This window comes from Acinonyx jubatus, chromosome B1 (genome assembly GCF_027475565.1).
Source record: "Acinonyx jubatus isolate Ajub_Pintada_27869175 chromosome B1, VMU_Ajub_asm_v1.0, whole genome shotgun sequence".
NCBI lineage: Eukaryota > Metazoa > Chordata > Mammalia > Carnivora > Felidae > Acinonyx > Acinonyx jubatus.
This window is the reverse complement of record NC_069382.1, coordinates 117,201,870-117,216,413: the sequence shown is the minus strand read 5'-3', so window position 1 is coordinate 117,216,413 and position 14,544 is coordinate 117,201,870. Positions and strand designations below refer to the sequence as shown.

General features: G+C 36.5%; 1 protein-coding gene across 1 annotated transcript; it reads right to left on the bottom strand.

Moving 5' to 3' along the window:
- Nucleotides 1–296: 296 nt before the first annotated feature.
- On the bottom strand, nt 297–1,628 carry LOC106984699 (thymosin beta-10-like). The gene is made up of 2 exons (XM_053216169.1): nt 1,624–1,628; nt 297–689 (listed from the first exon to the last, which is right to left on the bottom strand). Exons 1-2 carry the CDS (start codon nt 1,626–1,628, stop codon nt 467–469), a joined length of 228 nt encoding a protein of 75 aa, XP_053072144.1. The 3' UTR covers nt 297–466.
- Between the last annotated feature and the right edge of the window lie 12,916 nt (nt 1,629–14,544).

The following is a 14,544-nucleotide window of genomic DNA, read 5'->3' as shown; positions in this document are numbered from 1 at the left end:
CCAGGTGCCCCTGTAACATGGTAAGCCTTTTAAACCAACATAGTGTTAGGGGTTCTGCTCAGAAAAAGCATTGCTTGGCGGATTGATCGGTTGTTCTTTTCCTATTTTTAATCTTTGATTTTTACTTCTGATTTCCTACTCTTAAAATCTGTAATTTTTTTCTTTCCTTTTCTTTCTCTCTCTCTCTCTCTCTTTTTTTTTTTTTTTTTTTTTGCACCACGAGGTGTGTTTTAATTTCATGAATCATACAAATAATTTGCTATAATATCCCAGGGCAAACTGGAGAATTTGGCAGTCCGATTGGGGGCGGGGGGGTGGACTCAGAGACCCGCAGGCCGGTGGCATCGGCACGGAGGGCCCGGGTTCACGGTGCAGCTGGTCGCTCATGTCCATCTTGCAGGTGGCTCTTCTTCCTCCACGACGAGGGTGTCTCAAAGATGACAGGGGTGGGGAATCCTTTAGGTTCTTAGGAAATTTCGCTCCGCTTCTCCTGCTCAATGGTCCCTTTGGTCGGCAGGGTGTTCTTCTCCTGCGTCTCCGTTTTCTTCAGCTTGGTCTTATCCAAGCTGGTGATTTCCCCCATGTCTGGCTTGTCTGCCCTTTTCTTAAAGGGATCCGTGGAGTTCCGCCTCGAGCCCGGCGACTGGTGCTCCCACTCCCGTTGCTGCAGTAAGAGACCTTTTTCTTTTCTTTTTTAAAAGAAAAGCAGACTGCCACACACAGCATGCCATTCAGATATGTCTGGAGTCTTGGAAGCTTCACTATTCTACATTGTCCTACAAATGGACCCTGAGCGCTTATTTAGACGTTCTAACAGGGGAACGCAGCTACTTGTATGCCCTTGACCAAAGAAAGGTCCTCCTCTGTCAGGGAAGGTCGTCCCCTTAGACCAAGTGTGTAGCTTCTGAAGAGATGCACATGGAGTGGTGAGAGAGGATGGGGACACCTGCCTAGCCAGCCAGATCAGCTGAATTAACCCTGGAGATCAATGGGGTGATAGATGTCACAGCCAGATCACCCTCACATCCTGAAAACCTATAATTTTTAATATGGATCATTGTTCTGTATTCCTGTATACTTACCTTCTTTTCTCCCATATTTTTTTTTCTGTCTTCACATTCTAGAAAAATTTTTTTCAAGCCATTCTGCCATGTCATTGATTACATTCCCTGTTAAATCAAGTCTGCTTTTATGGACTACACTGTTGATTTTTAGTTCTATTGGATTTCTCATTTTCTTGACAATTTCCTCATCTCAGGCAGCTGATTTTATGTTTATCACATTTTTCCAGCACATTTCACACCACTATCTCTTTAGGCTAATTTTTATTCTCTTCTTCACTTTTACGTTGAAACTTCATAAAGACTATCTTTCCTGGCATTTTAATGGTTTTACCAAAAGTTTTCCAAAACATTCTCCTAGTTCTAGTAGTAAAGCATTTCAACATATGCAACCCTCCTGATATTTCCATATCAGGAAAAACAATGGCTTCTCCTTGTCTTTACTTTTCTTTTAAAAGCACATATTAATTTTTTCCCCTTTTTAATTCTACTGAACAAGGAAAATTTTTATCCAGTCCTTATAAATGCCAACAGCCAGAGTCTTACTTGACCATGATCTTACCTCATTCTCTTCTTTGGAATTAACAGAATTCCCTTCTTGGCTATTTCTGGGAGGCAACTTGATATGCAAATATACTGGTTTTATCTTCTTATAGACCTGAGTTGGAGGTCTTCTGAGACCCAGACTGCCAATTTCTTTGACCTTCTCATCCCACAGAATATACAAAATCCACAACCCATTGTTCTCCCAATCTCTTCCCTAAACAAGTTCATTTTCTTTCAGGGCTATATTTCTTTGTACACGATAAGCCACTATTGTTTTCCCTACCTCACTGCCTAACACAATTACAAAACTCCATATATCCTGTCTTGTTGCTTATAAATGGTTATATAAAGATTGCATTTCTATAAAGATGGGTACCAATGAACCAGGAAGGAGACTGGGATCAGAATAAGAATCATCCTCTGAATGCCTCAAAAATAATGTCTGGGTTATAGAAGGCCAGTTTTCCTCACTTTTTATCCATTGTTACAAAACCTTTTTTTTTTCTTTTTTTTGAGAAGGGAGCAGGTAATAGGTTTCTCCACTTACTTTCAAGGAAATAAATTTATTCCATTTCAGAAAGAAAAAATAATAAAGAACAAACAAAATAGAGGCACCCACATTGGCCTTGAATGATGAGCATGACTGTCAGTAGTGATTCTTCTTTTTTTTTAAGTTTATTTATTTATTTTGAGAGACACAGAGATAGCACAAGTGGAGGAGGGGCAGAGAGAGGGTAAGAAAGAATCCTAAGCAGGCTCCACATTGCCAGAGCATAACTCAATGTTAGGCTCAAACCTACAAAGCTGTGAGAGAGATCATGACCTGAGCTGAAACCAAGAGTCGCATGCTTAATCCACTGAGCCACCCAGGTGCCCCAGTTGTGATTATTCTTTCAATACTCTTTTAAAAAAGCTGCAGGCTTAGTTTTCATTGTTATGAGTTTCCATCCTTTACTGTGTCTTCTAACAATGAAGAAGTTCAGACAGTGAGAAATTCAGAGAATTACTGAAACAGTACCTGCTGGCCAGATGCCATTTAAAAAAAATTTTTTTTAACATTTACTTATTATTGAGAGACAGAGAGATACAGAGCATGAGCATGGGAAGGGCAAAGAGAGAGGGAGACACAGAATCCAAAGCAAGCTCCAGGCTCCAAGCTGTCAGCACAAAGCCCAACGCGGGGCTCAAACTCACAAACCGTGAGATCATGACCTGAGCTGAAGTTGGATGCTTAACCGACTGAGCCACCCAGGCTCTCCAACAGATGCCATTTAAATTGAAAACTCCAGGGGTGGCCTGGGTGGCTCAGTCAGTTAAACGTCCGACTTTGGTTTAGATCATGATCTCATGGTTCTTGAGTTCATGGGTTCATGGGTTCGAGCCCCACATCGGGCTCTGTGCTGACTGCTCAGAGCCTGGACCCTGCTTCAGATTCTGTGTCTCCCACTCTCTCTCTCTACCCTCCCCAGCTCTCTCTCTCTCTTAGAAATAAACATTAAAAAAAAACTTAAAAAAAATTAAAACTCTTGTTCAATATTTAAGGCAAACTGAAAAATTAATTTATTTTATTTCTTTTTCTTCTTTCTTTTTTTTCTTGTAGAGCCATGATAATAGCCACCACTTGCTGGGTGTTTATTATCAGTGATGCACCGTGGTAGAGTCTTTATGTAAAACTGTCTAATTGTCATGACACTAAAAGGTAATTGCTACTCATCTCACTTTTCATAAAGAAATTAAAGTTCAATGAGTTTGAGTACATTGTCCAAATGACATGGCGAATAAATTGTAACACAAAGGTCCATAATCAGATGGCTTTGACCCCAAGCTCCATACTCTTGGCTTCCATGGTGATGTGCCACCTAACAAAGTATCCTGTAGTTATATGAACACAACCACCACCACCACTGCCCCTGCAACTGGACTTTCTTTGCATGTAAACTTTAGTATAATGAGCATTTTCATAGTAGGCCCACACAAACTGCCAATGAATCTCATAGTAATATATACATAGCAAAACGCGAAAGCAATTGATAGTACAACTAATTAAAGTAAATCAACACAAAACTTTTGATCCATCATTAATGGTTGCGTAAGGATCTGAGCCTGTGATGTTGGTGCTGATGGTAGAGATAGTATTTTTTCAATGCATCACGTTAAATGAGTTATTTCCTGTATTCAACTTCCTTCCTTCACCAGGATTTAAGCTTGTTGATAAAAAGATGTGAACCATTTGAGGGAGTACAGTTTACTATCCACATATTTTCAGTTAAAACCCAAATTTAGAGTTAGAATGATTGAGTCCTGTCTATGAAACTATAAAATAGATTATTTGTGAAATAACAGACTTCAAAAGAGCAGCTGTTTAACTCTTTACCACTTCTTTGTTGTTAGTTTTTAAAAATCTAAACTCTAAACAACTTCCACAGTGTGTTGTAAGAGTTTGAATTCCAATCTTAAGTATGTCGTTAGTGCTTTATAAGAGGGAGGCTAGAAATAAATACTCCATGTAAAATGAGAATAAGCATATGTTATTCTGAATCCATTCCATATAGTGTGGTAGGTCTTTAGAGAGAGATAGAAGGGATCTTAACTGGTTAAAGCCTCTCATTTCACCCATGACAAAACTATAACCCAAAAGGGCCCAAGAGATTTATCAGGAATAAAATAGAGATATCACTACAGACTCTGACGATATTGCAAGGTAATAAGGAAATGACTCTACATACATAAATTTGACAACTTAGGTGAAATAGATCAATTCCTTGAAAAATGCAGATTACCACAACTCACCCAGTATAAAATAGTTTGAATAGCCCTATACCTGTTAACAAAATTGAATTCATCATTTTGAAACTTCCAAAAAAAGAAATCTCAAAGCCCAGAGAATTTCTCTGGAGAATTCTACCAAATTTTCTACCAAAAATTGAAAGAGAATACTACATATTTTTTTTTTTACCAAACAGAAGAGAAAGAAAGATTTCTCAATCTATTTTATGAAGTTAATATTACCCTGATACCAAAACCAGACAAAAACAGTACCAAAAAAAAAAAAAACCTATAGATGAATATTTTTCATGAATATAAATGTGAAAATTTTAGCAAGTAGACTCAGTTATATCTAAGAAGACTTATATACCATTACAAAGCGGGATTTATTTCTGGGATCTAAGTCTGCTTCAATATTTAAAAATCAATCAATATAATTCACATATAAAAACTAAAAAGGAGCGGTGCCTGGGTGGCTCGGTTGACTAAACATCCAATTGCAGTTCATGGGTTTGAGCCTTGCATCAGACTCTGTGCTGACAGCTCAGAACCTGGAGCCTGCTTTGGATTCTCTGTCTCCCTCTCTCTCTGCTCCTCCCCTCCTCATGCTCTGTCTCTCTCTTTCAAAAATGAATAAACATTAGAAAAAGTTTTTTAAAAACAACTAAAGAGGGGTGCCTGGGTGGCTGGGTCAGACAAGCATCTGACTCTTGATTTCAGCTCAGGTCATGATCTCACAGTTGTGAGATTGAGCCCCACATCTGGCTTCATGATGGACGTGGAGTCTGCTTAAGATTCTCTCTCTCTCTCTCTCTCTCTCTCTCTCTCTCTGTCTCTCCCCCCTCTCCCTCTGTTTTTCCCCCCAGCTTGCATAAGCATGCACATGCATGCGCTTTCTTCCTTTCTGTCTTAAAAAAAATTTTTTTAATTAAAAAATTAATTTAAATAAATAATTAATTAATTCAAGAGGAAAAATCACACAATCATATCAAGTGATGCAGCAAAAAATTTTGGCAAAATTCACACCCATTTGTGATGAAAATTAAAAATAAGAAAAATAGAAATTAAGAACTTCCTCCACTTTACAAACAGCATCCATAAAAAAACTACAACCGCTATTATACTCAATAGTGGAAGATTGAACGCTTTCTTCCTCAGATGGGGAGCAGGGCAAGTATCCCATTCTCACCAGTTTTATTCAACATAATGCTAGAAGTTCTACCTGTTGCAATAAAGCTAGAAAAAAAAAAGGCATATAGTCCAAAAAGGAAGAAATAAAATTGTCTGTCTTTGAAGATAAGATTTTTTACTTAGAAAATCACAAAGGCCCTAGAATAGAACTCCTATAACTAATAAGAAAGTCCAACAAGGTCACAGAATACAAAATGCATTTTGAAAAATCAATTGTATTTCCAGATACCAGCAATGACTACATAAACAGTGAAATGAAAAATATAATATGGTTCAGGTCCCTGGATGGCTGAGTCAATTAAGTGTCTGACTCTTGATTTTGCCTCAAGTCATGATCCTGTGGTTGTGAGATCAAGCCCCATGTTGGCTCTACGCTGGGCATGGTGCCTGCTTGAGATTCTCTCCCTCTCTCTCTCTGTCCCTCTTCCCTGCTTATACTCTGTGTCTCTCTCTAAAATAAATAAACAAATAAATATGTAATACAATTTACAATCTCTCAAAAAATGAAAATTTAAGTGTAAATCTAATAAAATAGGTATAGGATGTGTATGCTTAAACCAACCAGCTGGGGGAGGGGGTGGTTGGTGGGTGGCTCAGTTAAACATCTGACTTCAGCTCAGGTTCATGAGTTTGAGCCCCACATTGGGCTCTGTGCTGACAGCTCAGAGCCTGGAGCTGCTTCAGAGTCTGTGTCTCCCTCTCTCTCTGCCCCTCCCCTGCTCATGCTCTGTCTGTCTGTCTGTGTCTCTCTCTCTCTCTCAAAAATAAACATTGGGGAAAAAAATTTAAACCAACCAACTGGGATGAAAGATAAAGAGCTAATAAATGGGGAGACACATCGTGTTCATGGGTGGAGATTCAACATAGAGCAAATATGTCAATTCTCCCCAAATTAATATAGAAATTTAATATAATTTCTATGAAAATCCTAGCAAAACATTTAGTGGATATAGACAAAATTATCTTAAAATGTAATATAATAGACAAAGAAACTAGAAAAGCAAAAATGGAAGGACAAAGCTATTTTAAAAATATGTATGGGAAGGCAAAGGAATTGGAATAGTTAGAACAATTTTGAAAAAAATGTATAGTGGGAGGAACGAGTCTACCCAATTTCAAGACATTTTATAGCTAAAGCAACTGAGATTGTGAGATATTAACAGTGGTATAGACACACAGAGCAATGGAACAGCATAAAGAACCCAGAAACAAACCACAGAAATATGCCCACCTGAGTTTTGACAAAGGTGCACAGGCAATTCAAAAGAGAAAAGAAAGACTTTTCAAACTGTGGTGCTAGAATGATTAGAAACCCACAGGCATAAACAAACAAATGAATGACCAAATCTCCTAAGTTAAAAATAAACTCAAAATGGATCATGATCTTAAATGTAAAATGTAAAATATAAAACTTTTTTTTTAACGTAGGAGGAAATCTTTGGGATCAGAACTAGGCAAAGAAGTCTTAGACTTGACACCAAAAGCATAACCTGTGAAGGAAACAATGATACATTGGTCCTTATCAAAATTAAAAACCTTTGTTCTGCAAAGACATGGTTAAGAGGATGAAATATCAAGCTGCTACCTGGGAGAATATATTTGCAAACTACATGGGCAAAAAAGGACAAACTATCTAAAATATATAGAGAACTCTCAAAACTCAAAATAAACAATCCAATTAGAATATGGACAAAAGGCATGAACAGAAACTTAACTGAAGAAGATAAAAATATGGCAAGTTAAGCACATAAAAATATGCTCAACATCATTAGCCCTTAAGAATGTGTACATTAACGGACTTCAAGCTGTATTACAAAGCTGTAATCATCAAGACAGCATGGTACTGGCACAAAAACAGACACTAGATCAATGGAACAGAATAGAGAACCCAGAAATAGACCCACAAATGTATGGTCCACTAATCTTTGACAAAGCAGGAAAGAATATCCAATGGAATAAAGATAGTCTCTTCAACAAGCGATGCTGGGAAAACTGGACACCAACATGCAGAAGAATGAATCTGGACCACTTTCTTACACCATACACAAAAATAAACTCAAAATGGATGAAAGACCTAAATGTAAGACAGGAAGTCATCAAAATCCTTGAGGAGAAAGCAGGCAAAAACGTCTTGGGCCCCAGCAACTTCTTATTCAACACGTCTCTGGAGGCAAGGGAAACAAAAGCAGAAATGAACTATTGGGACCTCATCAAAATAAAAATCTTCTGCACAGCAAAGGAAAACAACCAGCAAAACTAAAAGGCAACCAACAGAATGGGAGAAGATATTTGCAAATGACACAGCAGATAAAGGGTTAGTATCCAAAATCTATAAAGAACTTATCAAACTGAACATCCAAAAAACAAATAATCCGGTGAAGAAATGGGCCAAAGACATGAATAGACACTTCTCCAAAGAAGACATCTAGGTGGCCAACCGACACATGAAAAAATGCTCAACATCACTCATCATCCAGGAAATACAAATCAAAACCACAATGAGATATCACCTCACATCTCAGAATGGCTAACATTAACAACTCAGGCAACAACAGATGTTGGCAAGGATGCAGAGAGAGAGGATCTCTTTTACACTGCTAGCAGGAATGCAAACTGGTGCAGCCACTCTAGAAAGCAGTATGGAGATTCCTCAAAAAACTAAAAATAGAACTACCCTACAACCTAGCAATTGCACTATTAGGCATTTATCCACAGGATACAGGTATGGTGTTTCGAAGGGGCACATGAACCCCAATGTTTATAGTAGCACTATCAACAATAGCCAGAGTACGGAAAGAGCCCAAATGTCCATCGATGGATGAATGGATAAAGAAGATGTGGTATATATGTACAATGGAGTATTGCTCAGAAATGAAAAAGAATGAAATCTTGCCATTTGCAACTATGTGGATGGAACTAGAGGGCATTATGCCAAGCGAAATTAGTCAGTCAGAGAAAGACAAATATCATATGACTTCACTCAGATGAGGACTTTAAGAGACAAAACAGATGAACATAAGGGAAGGGAAGCAAAAATAATATAAAAACAGGGATGGGGACAAAAATATAAGAGACTCTTCAATATGGAGAACAAACAGAGGTTTGCTGGAGGAGTTGTGGGAGGGGGGATGGGCTAAATGGGAAAGGGGCATTAAAGAATCTACTTGAATGTAAATTTAAAAAATAAGTTAAATAAAAAATAAATAAAAAGAATCTTAAAAAGAATGTATAAATTAAAACCACAATGAAATATTGTAACACACCTCTGAGAATGATTAAGATAAAAAATAGTGACACTAAATGCTGGTCACAGTGTGAAGAAACTGGGCCACTCAGATATCACTGGTTAAAATGTAAAATGGTACAGCCATTCTGGAAAGCAACTTAGCAATTTATTTTTTTTTCAATATATGAAGTTTATTGTCAAATTGGTTTCCATACAACACCCAGTGCTCATCCCAAAAGGTGCCCTCCTCAATACCCATCACCCACCCCCCCCTCCCTCCCATCCCCTATCAACCCTCAGTTTGTTCTCAGTTTTTAAGAGTCTCTTATGCTTTGGCGCTCTCCCACTCTAACCTCCTTTTTTTTTTTCTTCCCCTCCCCCATGGGTTTCTGTTAAGTTTCTCAGGATCCACATGAGAGTGAAAACATATGGTATCTGTCTTTCTCTGTATGGCTTATTTCACTTAGCATCACACTCTCCAGTTCCATCCACGTTGCTACAAAGGGCCATATTTCGTTCTTTCTCATTGCCACGTAGTACTCCATTGTGTATATAAACCACAATTTCTTTATCCATTCATCAGTTGATGGAATTTTAGGCTCTTTCCATAATTTGGCTATTGTTTAGAGTGCTACAATTTCTTTAAAAATTAAACATGTGGGGCACCTGGATGGCTCAGTCAGTACAGCATGCTACCCTTGATCTCGGGGTTGTGAATTTGAGCCCCACGTTAGCTACAGAGACCACATAAAAATAAAATATTTTTTAAAAGTTAGAAAAAATAAACATGCAATTGCCATATGACCTAGTAATGACACTCCTGGGCATTTATCCCAGAGAAATGAAAATGTACCTTCATACAAATACCTATACAAGAATGTTTACAGGAACATCATTTGCAACAACCAAAAAGTAGAAACAACCCAGATGTTTTCAATGAGTAAATCAACTGAAGCATCTGTACCAGCAAATACTACTTACAAATATAAAAAATGAAACTTTGACACACACAACTACTTGTATGTATTTCTAGGGAATTAGGCTCCGTGAAAAAAAAATTTCAAAAGTTCACATACTGTGTGATTCCATTCATGTACCATCCTTAATGTAACAAAATTATAGAAATTGAGAACAGATTAGTAGTTGCCAGAGGCTAAGAAGAAGGGTATGAAGGGAAGAAGAGGATGTGGCTATTAAAGAAAAATAGAAGGGATCCTTTTGGTGATGGAAATGTTCTGTATCTTAATTGTATCAATGTCAATATCTTGGATGTAATATTGTAGTATAGTTTTACAAGATATTACCAGTGTGAAAAACTGGGTATAATAGTGCACAATATTCTCTTTTACAACTGCATGTGAATCTACAGTTACCTCAAAATAAAAAGTATAACTTTTTAAGACGGATAATAAGGAAACATTATGAACAGTTTTATGATTACAAATTGAACAACTTAGATAAAATTGCAAATTCTTTGCAAAACATCAACTACCAAAGAGAAATAGATAAACTGAAGAGTCCTATAGGTATTAAAGAAATTGAATTTGTAGCTTAAAACCTTCTTACAAAGAAAACTCCAGGTCCAGCAGCCTTCACTGGTAAAGTCTAACAAGCATTTATGAAAAAAATAATACCTATTCCACACAAATATACAAAAAAATTAAAGAGGATAGAACATTTTTCAACTCATTCTAAAATGTTAACATTGCTCTTAGGCAGTTTGTATGGCATCACACAAAAGAACCCAAATAGCCAAAGAAATCTTGTTTGAAAAAGAAAAGCAAAGCTGGAGGCTTCATAATTCCAGACATCAAGCTATATTACAAAACTGTAGTCATCAAGACTGTATGGTACCAGCACAAAAACAGATGCATAGATCAATGGAACAGAATAGAAAACCCAGAAATGGACCCACAACTATATGGTCAACTAGGCTTCAACAAAAAGAATATCTAATGAAAAAGAGTCTCTTCAACAAAAAGTATTGGGAAAACTGGACAGGAGCTATCAGAATCCTAGAGGAGAACACAGGCAGCAACCTCTTTGACCTTGGCTGGAGGAACTTCTTATTAGACACATAACCAGAGGCAAGGGAAACAGAAGCAAAAATGAACTAGTGGGACTTCATGAAAATAAAAAGCTTTTGCACAATGAAGGAAACAATCAACAAAACTAAAAGCCACCCTATGGAATAGGAGAACATATTTACAAATGCATATCTGATAAAGATTTAGCATCTAAAATCTGTAAAGAACTTACCAAATGTTCATCGGCTGATGAATGGATAGAGAAGATGTGATACACACACACACACACACACACACACACACACACACACACACACAATGGACTATTACTTAGTCACCAAAAAGAATGGTATCTTGCCTTTTGCAATGATGTGGATGGAGCTAAAGTGTATTATGCTAAGTGAAATAAGTCAGAGAAAGACCAATACCATTTAATTTCACTTATATGTGGAATTTAAGAAACAAAACAGATGAACATAGAGGATGGAAGAAAAAAAGGAGAGAGGGAGGCAAACCGTAAGAGACTATTAATTATAGAGAACAAATTGAGGTTTGCTGGATGGTGGGGGATGGGCTAAATGGGTGATGAGTATTAAGGAGAGCACTTGTTGTGAGGAGCACTCGGTGTTACATGTTAATAATGAATCACTAAATTCCAATCCTGAAACCAATTTTACACTATATGTTAACTAACTAGAATTTAAATAAAAATTTCAAACAAAAACATAAATAGTAGATTAGGTAATTTCATAAACTGATAGCAGGTAAATTATTTCATAATATACAATATATTCTGTCCTAAAATTATAAGAATAGTAAATGATCATGAAGATCCATTAATAAACATAAAATAAGTAAGGTACTGTGACCACATTACACAAATACCTATAGTATTTAGTATCTGTACAACAAAATGAAGGGGGTGCTGACTTATATTAACTGTCTTATTTCAAGGAACTCTAAAATGACACTAATTGTAAATGCATGATTTTTTTATCTTCTAAGAAAAAAGCTGCAAATTAAACCACAAAAGCAGGGTTCCTCAGAAATATATTTTTATACTATACATATTTAAACATCTCTTTTAGACATAATAAAACATATATACCAATTTATATGCCAATTCCATGAATAAATCAAAGGGAAATTTACTGAAAAAAAATAAACATTAAATATTATAAGTACTATTTAAATGTCATTAAAAATATAAATACTTAGGGATAAATCTGACCCCCCAAAATGTGAAAGTTTAAAACACTGAAAACTACAAAACATTGCTGATAAAAATTAAAAGCTTTCTAAATAAATGGAGACAAATACATTATCTATGGGGCAGAACACTCATTAACATACAAATACTCCCCAAATTGACCTGTAAATTTAATGCAATTCAAAATCCTAGTGTACTAATTATGGAAATTGACAAGCTGGTTCTAAAATTCATACAGGAACTCAAAAGACTTAGAATAGTCAAAATAATGTTGAAAAAGTAGAAGAAAGTTGGAAGGCTAGCACTACATAATTTCAAGATGTATTGTAAAACTATACCAGTCAAAAGTGTGGTATTATCATAGAGACAGAAAAAAGATCAATGAATAAAATAGATACTCCAGAAATCGACCCACACATATAGAGACAATTGATTTTTGGACAAGCTGTGAAAGCAACTCAGTGGAGAAAAAGCAGTCTTTTCCATAAACAATTCTGGAGAATTGGATACCCATACATTAATAAAAGAAAAAAAAAGGACTTCGATCCATATTTTGTACCACTATATGTCAAACTTAACTCAAAAGGTATCATAGCTCTAAATTTAAACTTCAAATTACAAAAGTTCTACAAGAAAACATAGAAAATCTTTGTGAGTTCGAATTAGGCGACGAGTTCTTGGATACAATGCTGAAACCACAATGTAGTAAAAAAAAATTTTTCATAAATTAGACTTCATCAAACCTTCTGCTCTTCAAAAGAGGATGAAAAGACAAGCTTTACAGACTAGAAGAAAATATTTGAAAATCATATATGTGATAAAAGACTTCTATCCAGAATATGAAACTAACTCTCAAATTCAATAAGAAAACAACCTACTAAAAATGGACAAAATGTTTGAACATACATTTCATCAAATAGCAAATAAGCACATGAAAAGATACTTGTCACCATTAGACATTAGGGTAATGCAAAGTAAGTCACAGTGAGATATCACACCATATATACCAATTAGAGTGATTAAAATTAAAAAGACCATCCATACCAAATGTGGCAAGGATATGATGGAACTAGAGCTCTTGTAAGCTGCTGGTAGGAATATAATATAATATAACTTCTTTGGGAGAACAGATTGCTGTTTCTTAAAAAGTTATACATATGCTGACCATATGCTCCAGCCATTTCACTCCTGGGCATTTACCCATGAGAAAAGAAAATATATGTCCATACAAACAGTTCTACAGAAATGTTTTAGCAATTTTATTTGTATAACCCCAAACTGTAAACAACCCAAAGTGTATCAACAGAAGAATGCATCAATAAGTTGTGGTATATCTATACAACAGAATCCTACCCAACTACAAAAAGAATGTACTGCTGAGACACAGAACAACACGGATGAATCTCAGGATCATCATGCTGAATGAAAGAAGCACAGTAAAAAAGAGTACATACTGAATGATTCCATTTATTTATAACTCCAGGAAATGCCAACTAATGTATAGTGACAGAAAGCAGATCGGTGGTTGCTTAGCAATGCAGGAGTGAAAATGAGGGTCTACAGAAGGCCATGAAGAAACTTTCAGGGGTGATATATATTGTCACTACTTTGATTGTGGTGATGGTTTCATGGTATATACACATAACAAAACTTATCAAATTGTATACTTTATGTGTGGCTTATTGAATTATAATTCAATAAAGCCAGTTAAAAAGAATGTGTGCATGACTCAATTCTGTCCAGTGAGAATCAAAGAAAAGGTTGCTGACAGTTTCTGGGAAAGTTTTTTGATCTTAAAAGAGCCCTAAGAAGTCAGTTTCTCTCTCTCTCTCTTTCTCCCTGTCTCTCCTTCTCTCTCTCTCTCTCTCTCTCTCTCTCTCTCTCTCTCTCTCTCTCCCTGTCTTTGTCTCTGCCTCTCTGTCTCAGTATGAAAGAAAGAATGTATGTGTAAGGTTTATAGGTACTACAATATAGGCAATATCAGATGTTATACCCTCCTATTATTTCTTTTCCTTCCTTTAAGTACAACACTCCATTTTTCCCCTAGCAAACAACCTCTCTGGTACTCAGGTCATGTCCTTCAGTTGAGACTCTCTTTGTTACTAAGACTAGAGGTATGATTCAAAGGGCATTATGAGATGATGGGCAACTGAGCACAGGTCCCTGAAGCTCCCCTCACAGCCGCCTCTCAATTACATCTCCAAACAAGAAAAAAGTTGGAGTAGGTAAGTGGGGGGTACCTTGGTGGGTCGCCTGAGGTCATGGATTCCAAGGTCTCCTAAAGGAAAGACACACCCTCACTCTCCTTCGTTTGGGGCATGCCTAAAACAAAGTTCTGAATTTCATGGTTCTTAGTGAAAGCTAGTCCTGGGAAACATATTAACATTAACACCTTCATTCAAGAGCTACATATATTTATTTATGTGTTTATTTGCTTGGTTGGTTGGTTTTTTGTGGGTGTGAGATTGATCTAATCCAGACAGATAATATGGAGAAGAGCTGTACCCTTGAGATTAG